This window comes from Carettochelys insculpta, chromosome 1 (genome assembly GCF_033958435.1).
Source record: "Carettochelys insculpta isolate YL-2023 chromosome 1, ASM3395843v1, whole genome shotgun sequence".
In the NCBI taxonomy this organism is placed as follows: domain Eukaryota; kingdom Metazoa; phylum Chordata; order Testudines; family Carettochelyidae; genus Carettochelys; species Carettochelys insculpta.
Window position 1 is genome coordinate 177307183 of NC_134137.1, and position 22685 is coordinate 177329867.

The window sequence follows — 22685 nt, forward strand, 5'->3', positions numbered from 1 at the left end:
CTCTATGTGGTAAGTGAGTAAAGGAATTAAGAGTTTGAGGGAAGAAATTAAGAATTACCATAGCTTGTTGTTAACAGAAATCTGAACTGAACTGACGAATAACTGAAAGATAATTTCCTCTCCAATTTTTCTCTAATAAGGTATTTTCCTTCTCAATTTGTTGTTAGTATTGAAGTCTAACTTACACCAACAACAATTAGTTTAAAAAAAAAAACAAAAACCTGTAGCAGTATGTTATGTCATTCACCTACTTTAGTATACAAATAATGCACCAAAAATGTGAACAATTTAATACATGTAATATTATTTTTCAACTCTGGTTTCCCCTGAATCTGGAAGATAGCAAACAGGTTCACATTTCATTGAACTTCACATTCACGATGCTGGTCAAAGCAACCATTCTGTGTACTAGAAGTTAGCTGTATTGCACAGGTGGACTAATGGGCAGACAGACTAGCTACATTTTCGAACAGAATGTTTCAAACATATGAGCACCACTGACAAACGTATATTCTGTGATTCCCACTTAGCAGAAAGATGTTACTAAGGTTATATGGTAGCAAACTAGTAAGATAAGATTCAGAATGACGGACAGCAAAGATGACCAAGTATTTTCTTTTTTTTTAAATCATAGCTGTACTCTGAAAAGTGACTGTAAAAATATCAATGTATCAATCTCAGTTGTCCTCAAATGACCAGAGCAAATACGCTGAGGTTCTTAGTAAAATAATTAATTTTGATTACTAGCCTTGTAAGCTGAACTTGGGTTCTTTCCTTGTCACTTACTATTTTGAAGAGCATAATACAGGAAAGTGGGCAGATTTACTGCTGGTGGTTGTCATTGTTACTGAAAATAATACAAATGCAAAAAGACTAACTTCTACTTTAGATTCAAAGTTGGCAGCCAGAAAGGGGGGAGGGGCATCTGTAGACGCAGCCTTAGAGAAAAGCTGTATATTCCAAATCTCCCTCAGATCCATAACCAAGAAAGCCCCATATTTATTCTCCTGTACTCTGAGGAGTGCTTCTCGAAAAAACAAGGAAGGTTTGATTTAACAGTACCACATAGTGTAACTGTAAATTGTTTTGTATAGCATACAGGCCTTCAAAACAAAAGAACATACAAGTACACAATTTTCACTTCCTATTTTGCAAATCCCCTTAAAAGAACAAGAAATGAGCATACATGTTCATTAAACTTTGTGTCTTCTATGACAGCATGCTATTGAGCCTGTATTTATTCATTTTTCAATTTATTATTTAAAAAAACTTACTGAGAGATCTTCATTTTCTTGCTTCTTTAATATAATGCAAGGAACATCTATTGAAAGGAAAATATTAACTCACTTTAAAGAAGGTTAGAAAGTAGTACATTAACTACTAGATTCTGTAAATTATGAGATTTTGGTGATAATTTAATTTTAAAATATTCCCTAGGAATAAAAAGTTATTCTCTAAAATTTCATTCCTTCTAAGAGTCATGTATATGATTAAAATTAAGCACTGATTTTACTGAAACTATTAATATACTTAAGGCTAAGAACATGCATATGTTTTTGTAGGCTTATTTTCTAAAAATGAAACATAGTATCTCTCATTGCAACACAGCTTTGAGAAGGACTTAGCACTTCAAAGTATGCTGAAGTTAAACTTCTCCAAATTTAAATAATTTTATTCTAAAGATAGAACTTCATGAATTCCTTTCAGATATCTGTAATGGATAAAAATAAAACCTTTTCAACAAGTCAAAATAAAGCCTGTTATATGCTGCATTTTATATTTCTATTTTTTAAATAAATGAGTAATCATACATTAATCAAGTTGATCAAGAATCAAACTAATTCCTTAAAATATCTGTCCATAACATAAAGCTACTACAGGACAGTATTACAATGTAAGTAACGATAATTATTCATTTAATTTGATTTATATAACTCTGAACTGTACTAGCTGCATTTTTTTATATGCTCCTGCCTCTTCAAACTCTGTTCAGTCTTCAGTGGACTCATATGGACCTCAGAAGATCCAATTTATTGGAAAGGCTAATCTATCCCAAGCTTGTACCATTAAAATTACTGTGTCACAACTTTCCTAGGATAATCCACAATAAAATAGATGGAGATTTAAGGCAGGCAGAAGAGGGTATTTATAGAATAGATAAGCTGTATACATCTACCCATTTTATCGAAGAATTCATCTAACACTTGATGCAGAGATGGAAATCTCTCTCTATTATCCTCTAAGAGCCATATTACACAACGAGTTTCCTTCAATGATGCTTCATAGAAGCAGCCAATTATTTCATCATCTTCAAAGCTGGTCAACACATTGCCTAATTTACTGCCATATTTTTCATTCCAGAGAATGGTTATAAGCCTAAGGTCAAGCTCTGTAACAAAATCTCCATAACGAGAGAAAAAGATCTTTGCAGCTTCCAAACCTGAAATGAAAAAAAAAAAAAAATTCTGTTAATAAATTCAAACCAGGACTTAAGCTATTCCAGTTTAGAGCTGAACACTACAGATCTCCTTCAGAACAGGTTTTTACTCCAAAAGCAGATGCCAGGTTGCCAAAACTGATTTATACTGTAGCCTTGAAACAATCAAAATGAGTTCCAAAAAGCTATTGACACTCAAAGAACATGTAATGGAATCCATTTTTAAAAAAAAATTATTTTACCCCATTTTTTGTCATTTACTATATATCTTACCCCATTTTATCTGTTGTACCATACAGCCAATACATTTTAATCTAACCAACCAAATAAAAGCTCTCTTACATGGCAACATTAGCAAAAAAGTTAAAAGATGATTTCTTCAAACTGTCGCCAGCTCAACAGAAGAATAGCATTCCAATTTGTAACGCCAAGACAATAAGTAATTGGTTACTGTGTAGCAAATGTTTAGCTCTATCCCAGTTTATAGACTATCTACTCATGTTTGGATTTGGAACAGATAGATTCTCCAAATTTGATTCTCTCCCAGTGGCAGAGTCCTGTACAAATTGGCTGCCAAGAGTCCAATAGCTCAATCAATTTATATGCCATTTAAACAACCTTTGTTTTAGGAACTTAGCTGGCTATCAACAGAACAGTATTCAATTCTGTGAAATGCAATATTTAGAAGAGCAATTCTCCTCTGGAACTTAAAATGCCACCCTAGTCCTCAGATATGCCTTATTTGCATAATGACACTCTGACCATTTCTATAATAGGCTCTTTTACTGTTTTTGACAGCACTGCAGAGCCAAGTGGCTTTCCCAGGTATAACTGAGGACAGAATTTCTGACGCAGATTACACAATTGAGGATTAAACTACAAATTATAAAGAATAAAACTTGACTTTAAAACCCCATTTGAGAATACAGAGCTGACACCTGGGACTTCCAGCCATCTGTTAATTCATAAACTGAACACATTCATTGTAAAAACAGAGATAAACACAGATACTGTTGATAGCATAATTGTGAGTTGCTTACCAGTAAAGGGAGAAAAAGCAAAGTGGAAAGCTTGCTTAATTTTATATTATTTGTAAATTAAGTCACCTTACACTTGTAGGGAATATGACCTACCAAAATTATTCAAATCTTTTATCCACTCGTGTAATTTTGGATCCACTTCTTCAAGTTCACTCAGCACATGGACAAAAATTCTTGTCTTTACCCTACTCTTCTTCTGAATTAAATGGCTTATGATCTGCTCCATAACTTCATTTGATGCGCTGCTATTTGTGGAACACACTCTGTAATCTTCCTCACTTATAACCCACCAAGAAAGTAGTTCACTAAGAAGTTTAGAAACGTCATGTACACCAGCTTTTATCTGTTCCATATTCTGCAAAATATGTTGCAGGACTCTATCGCTAGCAAATAAGTGCTTCTGAATATGACCTGTAACAAAATAAAGCAAGACTGCCATGTCAGTTTAGTACAGCTGCAAAACAGAATCAACTCCAAAATACAAATCAACTTTATTACATTATTTTAAAATACCTTTTATCATGTGAATTGGAACTCAAATTTGAGCATAGGAGGCGCTACTTACACTTGCTATAAACTAACACATTTTTAAAGGAATTTCTCATTCTCATAATTGAATTTCAGATGCATAGGAAACTGATTTCCAAAAAAAGCAGAACAATAATTTCCTCAATTACTCAGAAAAAAAAATTAAAATTACCATTAATTTTAGCTTCTAACTACCAACTCATGGAATGTATATGCACGGTGGGCGCTTAGCTAGAACTGGCAAGAGCAACAGTAACCAATGTGTATGCGTGCTTCTGAACATTATTTTTAACAGTATTAAAGCTCTTGATTAACTACAGATAATTAACACAAATAACTCAAAAAAGTTAACTGTGATTAAAAGCACAGTTTTAATCAGACTGTTAAAAACAGAATACCAATTGAAATTAAATATTTTAAATTGTTCTACATATTCAAATATTCTGATTAGAGTTACAATGCAGAATACAAAGTGTACAGTGCTTACTGTATATTATTTGTATTAAAAATATTTACACTGTAAAATGACGAACAGCACAAATACTATTTTTCAGTTCACCTCACACAAGAACTCTAGTGCAATTTCATGGTGAAAGGGTAACTTAAAATGCATTCTTTTTCCTTGCATAACTGCGCTCAAACCAAATAACGTAAAAAATTTAGAGCCAACAAGTCCATTTAAGCCGTTGTTGTTCATCCAATCGCTAAGAAAAACAAATCTCTTTTCATTTATTGGTGCAGTGGGGTGGGATGGCCACCCACTGACCCAGAAGGGGAGAACCCCTTCTGGGAGCCTTTTTGGATTGAGCCTGGCGCCACCCAGTCACCTGACTGGAAGTCACAAGGTGGGACCAGGACTATAGAACCACAGCCTGAGGCCTCATTCGGGGCTCATTCGCTGGTGCTCCCAGATATTCGGGGCACTGAGGACCTGCCGAGAGCAGCAGGCTGGTCTGGACCCCTGGGACTCTGCCTAATCCTGGAACCTCAGGAAGCCCTGAAGGATCGACCTGACCCTGAGGAGCAGCTGCAACCTGATCCCTGGCCTGCACCCCGAGTAAAGCCGAGGTAGCGGGACTTGCAAGACACAGAAGCCTGGATGGGACCACCAGCACCCCTGCCAGTTGGGGAACCTCTTGAACACATGAAAGCACCACTGGATGCCCAGAGATGACAGCAGGGGGAGGACGGAGCTAGCCCAGGGGATAGAGAGAACCGTTAAAGGTCCGTGGGTCATAGTGTTGCGATCTGGATTCCCTGCTGACTCATGCAGCAGGCTGTATTGCTGCAACCAGGGCCCCAGGGCCAGGACACAGTGGAGCAGGAAGGCCCACGTCTCCCCCTGCCACCCACTTACCGGGTGGCACTCCCCCTTCGCAGCTAGTGTGGGCTGCTGTTGTGTCTGTTTGCTGCCCCGCCCTGAGCTAGAGCCTGGGCCTCCTGAACTGTTGGCTGCCCCCCACTGAGCTAGGGCCTGGGCTCACTTCGGAAAGGCGTGAGCCAATTTCCCCCAGCACCTGCCCAAGGTAAGGTAGGGGGATGTGAACTGTTGCCTCCCGCCCACCTGAGGCAAGTTGGGAACCCCACCCCCCTCAACTAGTGACTTGAGGGTTGTTTGGGACATGTGGCAGTAGGGTGGGACAGCCACCCACTGACCCGGCAGGGGAGGACCCCTCCCGAGAGCCTGGACCCTGTCACAACTGGAGATTATACTTATTTACAATAACACCTGAAAGTCAGAACAGGCATTCAGATGACACTGTTGTAGACAGCACTGAACAGTATTTACATGCCAGATATGCTAAATATTTGTATGTTTCTTCATGCTTCAGCCATCATTTGAGAAGACATGCTTCCATGCTGAGGGTAGTTTAAAACAATGCCTTAAATAATTTGTGACTGACTAACTTTGGAGGGGGTGGGGGGGGAGTCCTGGATGATGACCTGGCAAAGGTTCACTATACGAACACTTTCACTGAAGATTTGACAAAATGCAAAGAAGGTTCCAATGTGAGATTTCTCACAAAAGATACAACACTCGAACCAAGGTTTAAGAATTTTACATATCCTCTAAAATCTGACAGGGAAGAGGTGTGGAACTTGCTTTCAGAAGTCTTAAAAGAGCAAGACCCCAAAGCAGAATTTACAGAATCTGAACCACCAACAGTCTCCTGGTCAGCACCTGACTCAGATGATAAAAATGAACATGTGTTCAGACTGCACTACTTTTGACGTTTATCAAGAAGAACTCAGCAGCAGCATTAACTTGTGTCCTCTGGAATGGTGGGTGAAGCATGGATACGTGCATCTTTAGCACATTCAGTATGCCACCACACATGGAATACAAAACCATCTGCACACATTAGAGAACATTCTACTAGATCAGTTTCAACCTTGACAGAGTTTCTACATGATCTTCCAATACCAAAGATTTATCAGGCAATCACTTGGACCTCCATCCATACATTTACTGAGCACTATACGATCCATCCCTCAAGCCTCCAGGGCTGACACTATAGTGGCCCTCACAATACTTACATCACTGATTCAAATGAACTTGAAATGCCCCCAGCACTCTGGGGTGTGCTGTTCTACAGATACCTGAAGTGGAGCGTCCACAGGGACAGCACTCAAAGAAAAAAGGGAAGCTTACTCATCCTGTGCGGAAACTAAGGTTCTTTGAAATAAAGTCTCTCTGTAGGTGCTCCACTACCTCCCCCCCCGGCCCCTAATCTGGAGTTTGCAGGAGGGATGCTGCGGCAGAAAAGGAAGTGGAGGTCTTGGATTTTGTGTGCACACTGTGGTACCTTCACCAAGCTCCTCCATCAGTGGAGTTTCCAAGTTCCACTTCAGTCACTGCATAAATCTGTAGTCACTCTTTCCAGGAACTTCATTCCATGTTTGGGAAACTAAGTTACATATATCTTTTCAAGCTCAGGAGTTCATAGTTTCCACTTCCAGTGCACTCTTTCATATCCGGCATTCTAGCATCTGGAACTCTCAAACCACCAGTATTTTAACCCTAAATAAATTTTCATTATGTCTTCCATAAGTACAATATAGTGAAATTAGACTTAGGTCTGCCTGTGCGTCTGGGCACATTGGGAAACAAGTGCTCTCCAGAGATTTCGGTCTGATGCCACTATTTCCGCTTCTTCCCACGTTATACCAATGTTCTTAAAGTCTTCTTTAACCGTGCTTTGCCACGTTTTCAGTGGTCTTCCCCTCTTTCTCCTTCCTTCGGCTGGTGTCCATCACATTGCTACCTTTGGATGAAGATTATCTGAAAGACGCAAGATGTGTCCAGCAAGATGCAATCTACACTCTGCCACAATGTCCTGCAGTCTCCGCAGACCACATCTTCGTAGAATCTCTTTGTTAGTAATGCAATCGATGTAGGTAACACCAAGGATCTTACGCAGACATCGTTGGTGGAACACATTCAGCTTATGTGATATTCTTGCAGTGTTCTTCCATGTTTCACTGGCGTAGATTGCAGAGGACATGACAACAGTGCTGTAGAGTCAAAGCTTTGTACAAGGCCAATTGCTGACGCAGACCAAACTGGGCATAGTCTTTGGAACACTGCCGAGGCTTTCCCGATTCTGTAGTTGACATCTGCCTCGACATCCCCATCACTGGACAGAATACTGCCAAGATAGGTGAACCACTGGACATCTTCTAAGGACTGACTCTCGACCACTATTGGCGTGTTCGCCTGAGCTTTTCCAACCTGTATCACCTTTGTTTTATTGCTGTTTATCCTAAACCCAACTTTACCTGCTTCTTTTTCTAAACTTGTTGTCATGTCCTGCAAGCATTCGCCTGTTTCTGCAAGCTGCGCGATATTGTCGGCGAAGTCCAGATCTGTGAGCCGGCACTGGTTTTCCCCAGAGATACCAAAATTTGTCCTGCACATTGCTTTCCTCATAATGAAGTCCACAGCCAAAAGGAACAAGAATGGTGACAGAACACACCCTTGCCGCACACCAGAGTCAATATTGAATAAATCAGTCATACCACTACCGGTCCTCACACAGCAACTGCAGTTTAGGTAGAGATTTTAGAAGGTGTTGATGTAGCGTTGCGGGATACCATAACTATGTACTATGTTCTACAATGATTCTCTATGTACGCTGTCAAACACCTTTTTGAAATCGATAAAGTTTATTGACAGTGGCCGTTGAAATTCAATACTCTGTTCAATGATGCTGCGCAACGTGAAAATTTGCTCACTGCATGAGTGTCCACGCCGAAATCCAGCCTGCTCCTCCCACAGTGTATTATCCACTGCGACCAGAAGCCGCCTGAGCAGGACAATACAAAACACTTTGCCCGGGACTGATAGGAGCGTAATGCCTCTCCAATTACTACAATCAGTGACGTTCCCCTTTTTTGGTAACTTAACAATCACTCCCTTCCTCCAATCACTTGGGACACACTCTGCTCATCAGCACGCGTTCAACAACCCCATTAGTTCTTGCACGACACTGTTGCCCCCATACCTTAGTAATTCGGCTGTGATTTGTTCAAGACCGGCGGCCTTGTTATTCTTCAGTGATCTAATGGCTGTATCAGTTTCTTCAAATTTGATCACGCCTAGGTCTACTTATAGTTCATCAGAAGGATTGGAATTACTAAAATCGTAGGTTGTGACTGGAGCTGGCTGATTTAATATCTCTTTGAAGTGCTCTACCCAGCGTGCATCTTGCTCTTCTTTACTAAGTAAGATCTTTCCGTTCTTATCCTTGATAGGAACGTTGGAATTGCATCTTGCACCTGTTAATTCTCGGGCAATACGGCAGAGCTTCTTGGTGTCACATTTCTTAGCTGCTTCTTCTGCTTCAGCACCCTTACACTTTCCAACCATTCTTTTTTGTCAGCCCGGAAGCGTTTCTTAACATGATGATCCAGCGATTGATACTTTGCAATAGCCTCTGCTATCTCGTTTGGCAATTTTGCCTGGTCTCTATGCTGTTTCGTGATTTTACGCTCATCTATCAGTTTCCAGGTTCTGTCTTGTATCCAGCGTTCTCTTTGCATGCCTCTGCTCCATCCAATCGTCTCTTCCGCGCTCTTAGTCACTGCTTGTTTGAACCGTGTCCACTGGTCTTCAAGTTCAGTTTCACGATGTATTTGTTGGAACTGATTCTTGAGTTCGAGCTTGTACTGTTCAGCCATGTCCTGATCTCTCAGCTTTTCAACTGCGAAGGACCGGAGTGGTTGCCTTTCTCTTCTTCTTTTTAAGCGAAGGCGAAGCGATGCCATCAGAAGATGATGGTCTGATCCAATATCGGCTCCACAATACACTCTTGCATCTAACAGCGCTGATCACCAGCGTTTGCTGATAGAGATAGTCGATTTCGTTGTTAGTGATGTCATCAGGAGACCGCCATGTTTTCTTATGAATATTTTTGTGCGCGAAATAGGTGTTTCCAATACACAAGTTATTCATACTACAGAACAGCAGTAGGCACTCTCCATTATTACTCATTGGTGTCGCTCATCCATACGGGCCAATCACGTGTTCCCATCCCTGTCTTTTGCTGTCTATTCGTGCATTCATATCGCCCATAAGTAGCCTCATGTCGTGATCGGGGACACCATTGATAGTGTCTTGCAGCAGGTCGTAAAATGTGTCTTTTTCAATTTCGTCAGCATCCTCAGTTGGTGCATGTATTTGAATCACGGAAAATTGTGAAATTAAATGAGTGAATAGTGAAATTAAATACCAATAATTACAGCACATACAGTTTACATTCACAGTGTACAATACTACTGTTGTTGGTAAATTAATTACTCTGCATACATTTGTGTTTTTTCTTAATATCTAATCTTGTTTTTCTTCAGTGTTACGCATTGCTAGGTATACCGCTCTATTATCCAGAATATTTGAATAGCCAGCAACCTCCCAGTTCCAGGACTGCCAGATATGAAAGAATTTATTGTAATTAGATCAAACTGGCTCATAAGCCCAGATGAAAGGTGACGAGGTACAGTGCTGTCTGTGCAGATGTGTCTAATCCAAAACGTTTAGTGTATAAGGGACCAAAGCAAAAGTTCTCAAACTGCTGGTTGGGACCTGGAAGTGGGTTTTAACTCCCTTTGAATGGGGTCACTACAGCTGGTTTACTTGATGTGAGACCTGGGACAAAGCCCAAGTCAGACTCACCAGCACTGAGGACTTTAGCGCTTGACAGCAGAGTTCAGGTTGCAAGCCCATGGCCTGGGTTAAGGCCCTTAAGCTTCAGCTTTGACCCCCCTGCCCAGAACAACCAGGTTCAGGCTTCAGCCCCCCCATCTGGGGCAATGGGATTCAAGTGAGCTCAGCCTTCAGTCCCCGCTCCTAGGGTCATGACGTAATTTTTGTTGTCATTGGCGGGGGGGGGGGGTGTTAACTGGGCAATGAAGTTTGAGAATGCCTGCACTAACGCATTTGTTAGATGATCTTACCTCATGTAACACAGTGAAGGCCTAGTCCTTATTTAAGAAATAACTGATCAGCAGCATACATGTAGATGTACAGTAGGATTTCACCATTTGTGAGGGTTCCATGTTTAGAACCCTCACAAACGTTGATTTTTCGTGAATACCGGGGACGGGGGGGTGCCGAGAACCCCAGGGGAAGCAGTAACTGCTGGCGCTCCTGCCCAGGGCTCTGGGGGAAGCAGCTGCTCACAAATAATTATTTGCGAACATTAAGATCACAAATCGTGAGACTCTACGGTATAAGCAATATCTATGTAACTTTCGCTGGTCTGAGTGTTAGACTATAGTTGCTGTGACTTCTATGTAATCTATACTTGAATGTCCTATTATCGAGTTTTATAGAGTATCTTGGTAAAACAAGGCAGATCCTTGTCAAACAATAGGATTGACAGTGTTGTTGCTAAAAAGGGAAGTGACTTGTGTAATTTAAAACATCACATATGGCAATAAATACAGGTTGAAACTCTCTAGTCTGGAACCCTCAGGACCCCACTGGTGCCAGATGAAAAAATTTGCCAGACCACAGGAGGTCAATATTGCCCAGCAGCATTACTAACACTTCCACTGCTTACTGGGCTCTTAGTAGACATTTAGAGGTAAAAAGGCATTGTTCACCCCCCGCCACTCCATCCTTTCCACTAAATCCCCTCCCCTGAGCAATGGGGCCTGCAAGTTTATCAAGGGGCCTGGTGCTGGCAGCTGGCCCACCCCCACACTCACTGGCAGTGGGAAGCCACAATTCATTCTGCTTTGCCAGCTCCCAGCCGTATTGCTCCACTTCCTCCTGCTGGTGACTGCAAGGGAATGGTCCTGCCCCTTTGCCCAACTCCTTTCCTCCAAGCAACATGGGTGGGCGAGAGCAGAGCAGACTGGGGCTGAGTCACTCTGCTTCCCACTGCTGCCAGCACGTGTGGGGGGGGGCCCCACACCAGTGCCAGTTCCAAGTGCCCTGCTCATCCCAGGGTTCCCGCAGAGCTACCCCAAAGCGCTTCCCCCTGTGGCTGAATAAACTGGGGCTTTAAAAGGTACTGAGTCAGTTTTAGCATGTGGTGTTTGCTGTTTTGGAGGCAAATCCCTGTGCATTGAGGAGTGAGACTGCTTTTGGGTGGCCTTCCTAGGAGCAGAGTCCTTAGCAGCCATTTTGGAGGACCCCGTATCTGAAACAGCTGCAGGTGAGAATTGGCAAGGAGGTGTCCTGCCCTGGGGCTGGAGTCAGAGGGATCTCTCCAGCAGTGCAAGTTTTAATTTGAAGTCCCCAGCCTTTCTTGTCCTCTCTGTAAATTTCTGGCAGTGGAGACACTTGTGGGTAACATGAGTCTCCCCCAGGCAACAAACACAGTGCAAGGGGCCATCTGTCATGAGTATAGAGAATACAGGGGTCAGACAGCCCTTGAAACTTGGCAAGCCACGCATGTCTGTGAGGCTTAGCTGAATAAGAATGGGAATAGTCCCCTTCTAATGCCTCTTCAGTGACTGCACACATGAAGCAGGAACAAAAAGGGAAAGAAGGGGGAAGGATTAAGGGAAAAGAAAACGGGAAAAAAATGGAGGGAGATTAACAAGGAAGGACTCTAAACTGAGGAAAGGGCAGAGAGTGAGGGAAAATTAAAATAGGTAAGAGCGCTGTTGTTGTTCTAACTGAAACCAAGGGCAGCAGTAGAGAAGGAACTGAGTGACAGTTGGCTCTGTGCACAGTAGCCATCTGGAGTGGCACCAGACAGCTGCTGCACGTACAAGGCCAACCAGGGCATGGCTACCAAAAGTTCCCAACTGGAAGCGTAAGGTGCCAAAACATCTTAGGTGTTGCTCCCACACAGGGACACTTCAAATAACTGCTAATCAAAATATCCATTTTTTTGTATATGACAATATATAGAAGCACAACAAAATACAATATATTCTACAAACACACAAAATTCCACATACCTTTAGGACTGTCATACTTAGATGCATTATTTTCCCTTTTATTTTCTTCTGCACTATCTTTTGCAGATTTCAGTGCTGCTTCTCGTGCATGCTTTCGCTTTAGTTTTTTTTCTTCTTTTATTTTTAGCTTCCTAGAACTGATAAACGGAACTATTAGGGAAATCAACCTCACCTATCAATAGGTGCTTTTTTCCTTTGGCAGTTTGCAAACAATTCTTCAGCTTTTAGAACATATGTCAACTCACATGATAAAGTTTTCACAGTAAAACTCATTAGTCAAATTATAAAGGGGTAAAATATGAATATAGCTATTCTTCAATTCAAGAGTGATGGAGAGCATCTACCTTCAGAAATAGTGAACAACTTGGAAAGAGTATAGATGTTCAGAGATGTAGATATAGACAGTATATACTAAATATTTTATTATAATCTGTATTATGAGGAGCTGACTTTAAAACTCTTTGATGTATTATGCGTGCCCACATTTACGTGACCTACACAAGATGTTGAGTAAATAAATGTTTTTAAAAAAATTACAAAGACTCTCATGACAAACTTGAGTAACACAAGATATCCACTTTTTAAACTTGCCTCTCTTTATTAGAATTCACATTCTGAGTAATCTAATATCTCACCTAAGTGACACAATTTTAGTGAATACCTCATTCCTTCAGCTAATTTTTCCAGTTGGAATAAGGTTATGGGGAATGAAGTATTCAAGATCCATACAAAACCTACCCAATAAATATTTACAGTTTGGATTTCCCAGGCTTCCATCTAATCAAACACATTTATTCCCATACTATAAGCAACCAGTATTTAGCACAGTCAAATCAGTTTTGGCAACAAACACCAACACTTTTAGAGATATTACAGCAAAGACTCTGTAAACTGCATGCTCACATGTAACCTTTATATGCAGGTCAGTTATTAACCAGCACTTTCTTAGGATTTATACAGAATTTTTCAGTCAAGCAAACACTCTAGGGTAGTGATGCTCAAGTTTTTCCACATTTTAACATCCCTCCAAGCTACCTGGAATCTGGCCACATCCGCCCTCTTATTTAGCAATATGAGAAGGACTGAATGGTTACAAACCCCAGACTGACAACTCATAATCTAAGACAACTTTACTCAACCTTTATACCAGGCACTGGCTTTCCGCCTTTCTAAACTGTGTCAGGAAAATCTCAGGGAGTGCCAATGACCCAGCTATGGACCAGTCATTGAGAAACACTGCTCTAGGGTATATTCTCTGATAGACACGCTAACTTTTATAATAAGAAGTTACCTACCTGTAACAGGAAGTTCTTGAAAATGCATGGTCCTTATATGAATTCCACTGTGGGTTACACATATACACCACGGCCATGGCTATGCTAGCCCCCGCCTTTCAGAGGGGGCATGGTAATGAGCCACTTCAGCATGTTGTTTAACAGACATGACTTTCAAATTCTCCAGTTCCAGGCACATGGACCATGGATTTTAGTTGGCCAGACAGCCACTTATCATAGGTGTGGCCAAGATTCCCATGGTTCCATAAAGTTTGTTTACAGCCACCAGCTCTGGCTCTCAGTGTTCTGTGCTATAAGTTAGCTCTAATTTGTTCCTAAATGTCTTTTAAGAACCTACTAAAGAGTAGAAGTGTTGATGATGATGCTAGACAATATTTATCTCCCATGGTCTGGCAAATTCTCTTGTTCAGCACCACTTAAGTCCTGATGATGCTGGACTACACCGGTTCAACCTATACAACAGGGAGGGGAGAATGCGGTATGGACAAGCTAGAGAGCCAAGATTTTCAACCTACCTTACTGATGTGATGCCGCTAAGAAAAACAACTTGGCAGCAAAAAGCCAGTCATCGAGGTATGAGAAGACAAAGGAGGCCATGATATCTTATATGGGCTGCAACAACTGAGAATGTCTTGGCAAAGATTCTGGGGGCAGCTGCTCTTCTGAAGGGGAGTAGTTTGTACTGAAAATGGTCAGAGTCTACCTTAAATCTGAGAAAATGCCAGTGGATGGAGCGAATATCAAAGTGAAAGCCGACATCCTTCATATTAAAAGATGTGGGTGACATGCCCTTTTCTAAAGATGGCACTATTGTTGCCAACATGACATTGAGAAATCCGAGTTTGTGCATAAAGTGGCTGAGATGGCAGAGGTCGAGGACTGGTCTCCAGCCACCCTTGTACTAGCAGGGAGGCTGAGTAATAACCTCTCTTTCACTTGATATTGTGAAGGAATGCATTTTAATTACGCCTCTCTATATTAAGGAGTCTGCCACTGTGAGAAAACTCTTGTGGAAGCGCTCCCTGGAAGGCGATGGGGAGGAGAGTTTCAGGGGCAGCAGGGACACATACTGTCACATAGAATGGATGGCGTTCAGCACACGCTTGTCCAATATGCGATGCTGGATCAGGCCCAAAGGTCCTGGATTCATACACTGATGTATGCATAACCCACAGTAGAATACAACAGGAAGAATCATTTGAAGCAGAACATACAATATACCTTCAAAGAAGGGCAGTGCATTCCTTGCTCCTCCTCCTCCCCCCTCGCCCTTCCCATCATTACTTAGGTTACGGATCAGATTTGGGATCAGAATGAAGCGGAAGAGATGGTTCTCAAGTTCTACCCACAGTCATGAAATCAGAGATTATTTGCGATAATACTGCACAATGAAACAGCATTAACCAATGTTAGATAATTACAATTAGGCTTCAGGTTTAATAGCCCATAGAAATAAATTAAGCAATCTGCACTTCAGAATTATTCTTCAGATTCTATGGAAAACAACAGAATTATGACAGGGATTAATTTGAACTTTGATTCTCTTTGTTTAGAAATTTAGAGAAGACTCTCTGCGTTTATCTATATTTTAAAGGTTTTCTCCATGTCCATAAACAAGTTCTCTTCTTTTTTAAATGAAAACTTAAGTTATTTAGAAACTGCTCAGGGCATCTATAAAACTGGCAATAATACTTATTAATTAGTATCAGCTCAATATAAGTTCTGATATAATCACAATTTATACAGTTAAGTTTCTTACTTCTTTTCAAATTAGGACACCAAAAATGTTTATGCTATTTTCTGAACTCCCTCTAGCTAGTCAGCTATCTAATAACATGATGAACACAGAAAAATCAAATAATCATTTCAATCCTCACCACATCCATAAAGAGAGCATCTATCACATTTCTAAAATATCTGGATTATTTCAGCAATTGCTGAGATGAAATGTAATCCCATCGTATTGTAAATAAACTCATCTTCAAATTATTGATTGCAAGTATTCATAATCCCTGAAATCTTACCTTGAACATTTCTGTTTAACACTGGGTCTTGGTGGATCCTTAATTTTGGGGATTTTTTGTTCAAACTACAAAAAAAAAAAGACTAACTGAATTTGAGTTATAAAGCAATCTTTATCAAAACAAAAATGACCGCTGATGTTTCAGATGTCGGCAATGTAATACCTTGAATTTTAAAAAAATGCAGTCATCTGGGCCACTTTAGCCTTATAAAGCAGTAAGTTTTGGGTATACAGAAAGACTCCTAGTTCACAGAAAAGGCAATCTGGCAGAGGAGGCAATGAAAGAGAAAAAGCATTCCTTGTGATTACTTCCCAATGTCAGACAATAATTCCCCCACTCACACTGCTCTAGGATGTACAGTGACCAAAAAAAGAGACATTTCATCCCCATATAAAGCCTGTATATTTTATTTAAATTTCATTTGTTAAGAGGGATACGCTTCTAAGTCCTCATTATCCTTATCACTAGGAGTTGCCAGGAGGTGTGAGCTTCATTCATTCCAATGTTGGCTGTAGTGTTGGGGCACCTCTATTTTACAGTTTAGGGGACTTCTTCCACTCCTTAGGAAGGAATTCTCTGTAATATTATTATTTTGTTCAGATAGAATGGTAACTTGGGTCAAAGTCTCTTCCTCCTGACCGCTGATAAAAATAAATCCACTTTCGTATTAATATCTAATGGTTAACCCCAATGGTCCTACTGTTAAAGGGCTACCTGGAAGTCAGCATCACAGACCAACAGAAATGCAGTGACCACAGATTTACTTGCATAGCAGCCTGTGAAAGTAGTGGAGAGATACAAGACCACCTCAGTTAAAACATTACCAAGAGAGTATAGTTCTGTTCTCCAAAGTTTATTAAGAGTATGTTATGTCCTAACTGGCATTACAGGAAACTTTAGAAAAATGCTTCCTGTTTACTAGAAGAGGTTATTCTCCTTGTACAATAAACATGGTTCTTCTAGATATACGTTCCTATGGACGCTCTGCTTCAAATATTGTAGCCAGACAGAGCTCCGCCCCCCGCCCCGCACCTTTGCTATACTCCATCTTGCTTCCCTTAGGTGCTTCAGGCACGAAAGGGTTAAAAGGAACAGCCCTGTCTTGGAATGCCCGAGAGCGCAGATGTGCTTATCTCCTAGCACAAGTCTTTGATGCTCCGGAGCAAGAGCCAGACTGACCCTGAATGGGCCAAAACCAGACAACAAAGGACAACGGACTAACAAACCGCCAGGGCCTTGGGCTGCCCTTGGCTGGTACCGGTGATTAATACGCCCACACTTGGTCCCAGACGGAGGAATCTCCGGCCCCTTAAGAAAAAATGCCCTAAACTGTCTCCACCTCACAGGTGCTAACTAAGCCCTTGAACTCCCTGTGAGAACCAGCATCACGTGACGATTTAATTGAATTGGCACCTTTTAGATAAGGGAGAAGCGTACGTGACCCAAGAGGTATAAGAGGAGAGTCTGGCAGACCCCTTTTTGAGCGCCAATTACTTTTGCCTGCCGGACAGGAGGGTTTTTGCTTCCTGAGGTCCCAGGGGACGCCCGTTTCCTCATAAAAAGGCTTCTTCCCAAGGGATTGAGAGAAGACTCTGGCCACGCCACGTTGGCAACGCAGGGATGAGAATGAGACCTGCCAGGTATTTTATACCTTTTGCTTTTGCGCGCATTTAACAAGCACGGATCTGTGAATTGAAGTGTACGCTAGCCATTTGTAATCAAAGTGTAAACCTTGTAACCTTGCAACCATAAGAGCTTAACTCTTTAGTTAAATAAACAAGTAATTGATTAAGTGGTAACCTGACTCCTCCTGTTACTGTGCAAACCGAACACAAAACAAAGAGCCCAGCTGCTTTTCAGCTGTAACAGTCTGGTCATTGGTGGGGCGTATTGAGAGCCAAGTGCTGAATTGTGCTGCCTCCACGGAGCAGACTCTTGGGGCACCTGTCAGCCTTCATGGCTGCCCGCTGTGAAGGGACCTTGTCCTAGCAGTTAAAGACATGGCTGTAGGAGGCTCTCTTTACAACCTGTGGGGCACCCGTCAGCCTTTCTGGCTGCCCACTGTGAAGGGACTCCATCCTAGCAGTTAAAGACTCAAGTGTTAGGACCCTGGGGCATCCGTCAGCCTGCCCAGGCTGCCCGCTGCGAAGGGACTCTGTCCCAGCAGTTGAAGACTTGGATGAAAACAAGGGCAGAGGTGGCATCCCACCCGACCATCGGCTAACAGAAATATACATCTCTCTTAAGTCCCTGATCAGAGATTTTAATGAGCATCCATACAGAGCCACATTTTAAAGAACCATAGTTATTCTGCAAAGTGAGTAGCCTCCTCTTCTACAAATAGTATCCATATGGGTGCTTCACTTCAGGTGACTCTTAATGTCTGATGAAAATTGAATGAAGCGCCCATAAATTACATTTCCACATCTAAGTCTTACAATAAATGTAAGCTGCTTGTATTTAAAATGCTGCAGGTTACCTGTGGTTTTGTAAGAAAAGCAACACAGTAGACTGACTTGCTTTACCATCAACAGCAAATCACTCAAGGCTGTGTGTCTTTACTCATTTGTGAAGTAGGTATCAAAACTATAGCTTCCACATCTCTCAATAGGAGAGTTAAAAAAAGTTAAGCGAGGTTTGTGAACTGCTGTGATCCTTTACGTGGAAATATTATATGACTGCACAATGTCATTGATAAACTACAGGTAAGTTAGTGTATGTTCTCCGCAAAGTTAAGATTTGCTTTAAAAAAAACTAATTCTCATTTCACACTGATGTTTACTTACCACACATTTCACAATACCAGAAGAATTGAAGATAACGATTTTTGAAATAAGACCTCTGCAATCAGGTGTGAAACATGACTCTTGAAGAAAATCCTGTGGTGGAAGAAGACCAGGTACATCGGGGAAAAAAATCTACTTTCAATAAACTAGAAAGAAGCACTACCACAATGCTTTTGTACAGAAATGCTACTGTTAAGGCTACGTTTTAGTCATGGATATTTTTTGGTCACGGGCATTAAACGAAAATCCATGACAGCTGTCCTGTCCATGACTTTTAATAAATACCCCTGTCTGAAACTTGGTGGGCGTGTGGGAGGCACAGGGATGGTGGGAGGAGGGAAATGGAGGAGTGTGGCAGATGCCTGGAGAGAGGGAAGGCTGGCAGGAATGGGGCAGGCTCCCTACCCAACTCCTGGGAAACACTGACTTCCAGCTGCTAGCTCCACATGCTGCTTCCATTCTGCCCCAAGATCCAGTTCTGGGAACCATGATCCATGGAGCTGAGGGGAGGAATCTGTGGGCAGAATCAGCACACGGAGCTAGGAGCTGAGAGAGGGGAATTCCTGTCACCTTTCCATAGAGGTTCCCCAGGTAAACACTGTGGTGCAGCACTCCAGCCTCAGCACTGAACCACCTCCCACCAACCCAAATGCCTGCTGCTGGGAAGGCGTGGGGGCAAGCCCCAGCAGCAGTCACAGCAGTTAGCCGGGGGCTGTCCAAGCTGCTCCAGTGGCTCCTGAGCCAGCAGCACAGACTGCCGCACAAATCAGGGAGACTACAGAAAGTTGTGAATCCATGACTTCTGTGACCTTGGTCACAAATATGGAGCCTTACCTATTGTGCATGCTAAACTTAAGCTCACTAGACCACTGCTAAAGGCTCAGGCCTCTACTTTCATTAGCTGAAAAGAAGCAAATCATGCCATAAAATGGCTGAGGTCAAAAAGATTGAAGAAATGACTCATGGTAAGTACTCTCTTACTTCCTGAACCAGTGGACAAAATCCTCTCACTTCCTGTCCAAAGAATTTGTGCTCTACAGCAGGGGTGCGCAAAGTGGGGTTCCGGCCCCCTTGGGGGTATGAGATATTTCGTAAGAGGAGCACTGCATAGTCAATTGCTGGGTCTCAGGCTCATCCACCTCATTAAAAATGCAGAAATATATTACCATTTTTATGTATGTTTATTTACATTTATATATCCATTAATAATGTTTTTACATTCTACATACTTATTTTCTTGCCAAAAGGGATTTTTGCATATGAACATAACCAAAACATCCGTCAGTTTGGATTACGTTAGACAGGTTGGGTGTGGCAGGAGCTCTGCTAATTGCTGGGATGCAAAAGGGACCCAACAGAAAATGTTTGCTCATTCCTGCTCTAGGGATTGAGACTGGTAAGGTAAGACCTTTCTCATCGTCCCATCTCAAACACGGTGGGATTTTGCCACAGAAGGTTATACAGGTGGAACCTCTCCAATCCGGCACCCTCAGGACCTGACTAGTGCCAACAGAGAGGATTTGCCATACCACAAGAGGTCAATGTTATCTAGCATGTTACCAACACTTTTGCTGCTTATTGGACTCTTAGAAAACATTGAAGGGTAAACTACAGCTAAATAACAGCACAGAACACTGAGAGCCCATCTTGGTGGCTCTAAACAAACTTTATGGGACCATAGAAACCTGGCCAAACCCATGATAAGCCATCGCCTAGCTAACTAAAATCATGCTGGTTTCCTTACGCACACTGAAAGGTTTTGGAGTATTAACCGATGGTGATGCCTCAAACACAAGGCTTCGATGGGACTCATGTAAGAGGCAGAAAACAGGCCAGACACACTGAGCCTTTACATAAATATCCCTGTCCTCCACAGATACGACACCTGCCGGATCTCCCTGTGCTTGCAACACAGACTTTAGAACAGGTGAAATATTAAGGCTCCAATATTGCATTCATCTCAATGGCCATAATGTAGTGGGGTGGTTGCACCACTCCAACTAAAATAAAGGCTAAACCCAGTCCGGGGAGGAGGAGACTGTGGAGTGAGCAGATGAGACAGGAAGCAGCCAATTAGGGCTCATTTGGAGCAAGATAAAAACAGGGGTTACCAGGCTTAGAAATACACTCTTGCTCCAGCTGTGGAAGAGGAAGTAACAGGCTGTTTGTGTAAGCTAGAGAGGGCACCTAAGACAGAGCAGCCCTGGGGAAAGGCAGACAGAGCCAGGGTGTGCTGGCCTGACCCAAGCCCTAGGCTGCAGGACCTGAGGGGTATTAGGGCTGCAAAGAGGTAGCCAGGGCAGGAGAAGGCAGCAGGTCCACGATGATGATTGGAAGTAGATCACTGAGGCAAAGTGGATCTAAAGGATTGGGGATCCTGGTGGGGGGAGTACACCAGAATGCAGGGGCACTGTAGCGGGGCAGTACCAAAATGAAAGGGGCACCATGGCCTGGGATGGGCACAGGGCCCAAATCACCACAGAAGACAGGTAACAGAAGGCAAGACACAGGTCAACAGGGGACACTCCAGTGAGGGAACAGCTAATTCCTGAGGAAACCAGCAGGACGCACTCTGGCAGTAAGCGCTTAACACTTGACATGTGAGCACAACTATACCCCTGGAAAACAGTGAAAAACAAAACAAAAAACTTAATTAGAAGTTTGACATGGGTCTTACCTTGTCATTTTTATCACTGTAAATTGTGGTTTTCAGTTTTTTCCAACAGGTGATATGAAACTCCACTTTACACTGCTGACAGCATGTGATACGGATAAAGCCCTAAAATTTGAAGACCATATGAATTTATGATTTCAAAGAAAAAAATGTGTTATTTAACAAAAAAAATTAATTTACGCAACTTTATGAAACTTTAATAATGGGCAAGACACAAATACAGAAAAAAGTTTCATCTCCAAAACGCATTAAAAAAAAAAGTTTACCTTGAAGTCTGGGTCACTAAAATAGATCTGAATTTTTGAATGCCCCTGGCAACGCTGATAAGAACAAACTGCATCTGGCTCTGGAGGAAACTTGCATGCTTCAATTAAATTCTTCAACATCAACTATTAAAAACAACAAAGAACATCACCAATATCACACTGTCCCCCAAAATAAATCATTTCTCAGCCACAACAGACAAGTCATAAGATCAAACATATCTCTACTTTCATTCTAAAAAAAATTCCAAACCTTAAAAAAAAAACCAGACATCACATTTTCAACAGTATAACCCAAGATCCAAAAGAGTAATTATTTTCAAATACTACTTTATTTTAAAAGCCTCCTCCTTTACATGCCATTCTTTGCACTTGTGTAGGTGTCAGTGACAAATTTATAGCCTCTCTGCACAGAGTGCATGGGATAATTCTGGACCACTGCACAAGAGCAGAATTAACATCCCCTTTGAATTTTTCCCCTCCACAGAAGAATTGGTTCTGATGAAGAGGCAAGAGGAAGCCTCTAGAAATATCATGCTGCAATTACACCTCCTGCTCACTTGGCACTGATGTATCAGAAGGTAAGACAGCTGTCTCACTGGCCAGAGCAGCCAGCCAGAGAGGGGGAAGGGCTCTGCTCTCAGGGTCATTTGAGGCACAGGACACAGGAGGGAGAGGGGGACAGTCAGAGAAGGATACATGCAGCTGCTCAGACTGGAGTTCAAAAGAGCTAGTGCAGGGGGGCTGTGGAGGGCAGAATGGAGCAAGGTCACAGGAACTAGGTTGACAACACTGAGCTGGGGCTGAATTGTAGTAGGGCCAAGGCCACAAGAAAATGGTGTAGGGGAGAGTGCAGGGGCATATTGGGCCAGAGTACATGGTTATATGTGCTGAATTAGGAGTAAGACTGCAGCGACCTATGGGGACAGAGGCCAGACTGAATGGGAGAGGCTAGAGGTCAGCGAGGGCATGCATGGAAGAGGCTCCATAACTCCCTAACTCTGCAAAATAGCTGTCTTCCATACTTCTCCCACCCAGGCCCAACAACCCACTAGGTTCACTCCCACACTCCTTCCTAGCACTTACTTCCCTCTTCCTCAACTCCTCCATCTTACCCCCCACCACACGTACCAACCTGCAAAAGTGCTTCACCTCCCACTCCGCTGTCCCACCTCCATTCCAAACCTTTCACAAAAGCTCCACCTTCACCTGCCTCTTCCTGG

At 42.2% G+C, this 22685-nt stretch overlaps 1 protein-coding gene across 5 annotated transcripts in view; it reads right to left on the reverse strand.

Moving 5' to 3' along the window:
* Positions 1 to 22685, reverse strand: part of TTC3 (tetratricopeptide repeat domain 3) — a 150077-nt gene that overhangs the window by 39733 nt on the left and 87659 nt on the right. For all 5 annotated transcript variants that reach the window (XM_074996150.1, XM_074996167.1, XM_074996140.1 and 2 more), the window contains 8 exons: positions 21466 to 21588; positions 21203 to 21304; positions 18526 to 18618; positions 15740 to 15804; positions 12421 to 12557; positions 3571 to 3888; positions 2177 to 2440; positions 1275 to 1321 (listed from right to left, as the gene is read on the reverse strand). In XM_074996150.1, the coding sequence (XP_074852251.1) occupies positions 1275 to 1321; positions 2177 to 2440; positions 3571 to 3888; positions 12421 to 12557; positions 15740 to 15804; positions 18526 to 18618; positions 21203 to 21304; positions 21466 to 21588 (1149 nt within the window). The remainder of the gene's footprint in view (positions 1 to 1274; positions 1322 to 2176; positions 2441 to 3570; positions 3889 to 12420; positions 12558 to 15739; positions 15805 to 18525; positions 18619 to 21202; positions 21305 to 21465; positions 21589 to 22685) is intronic.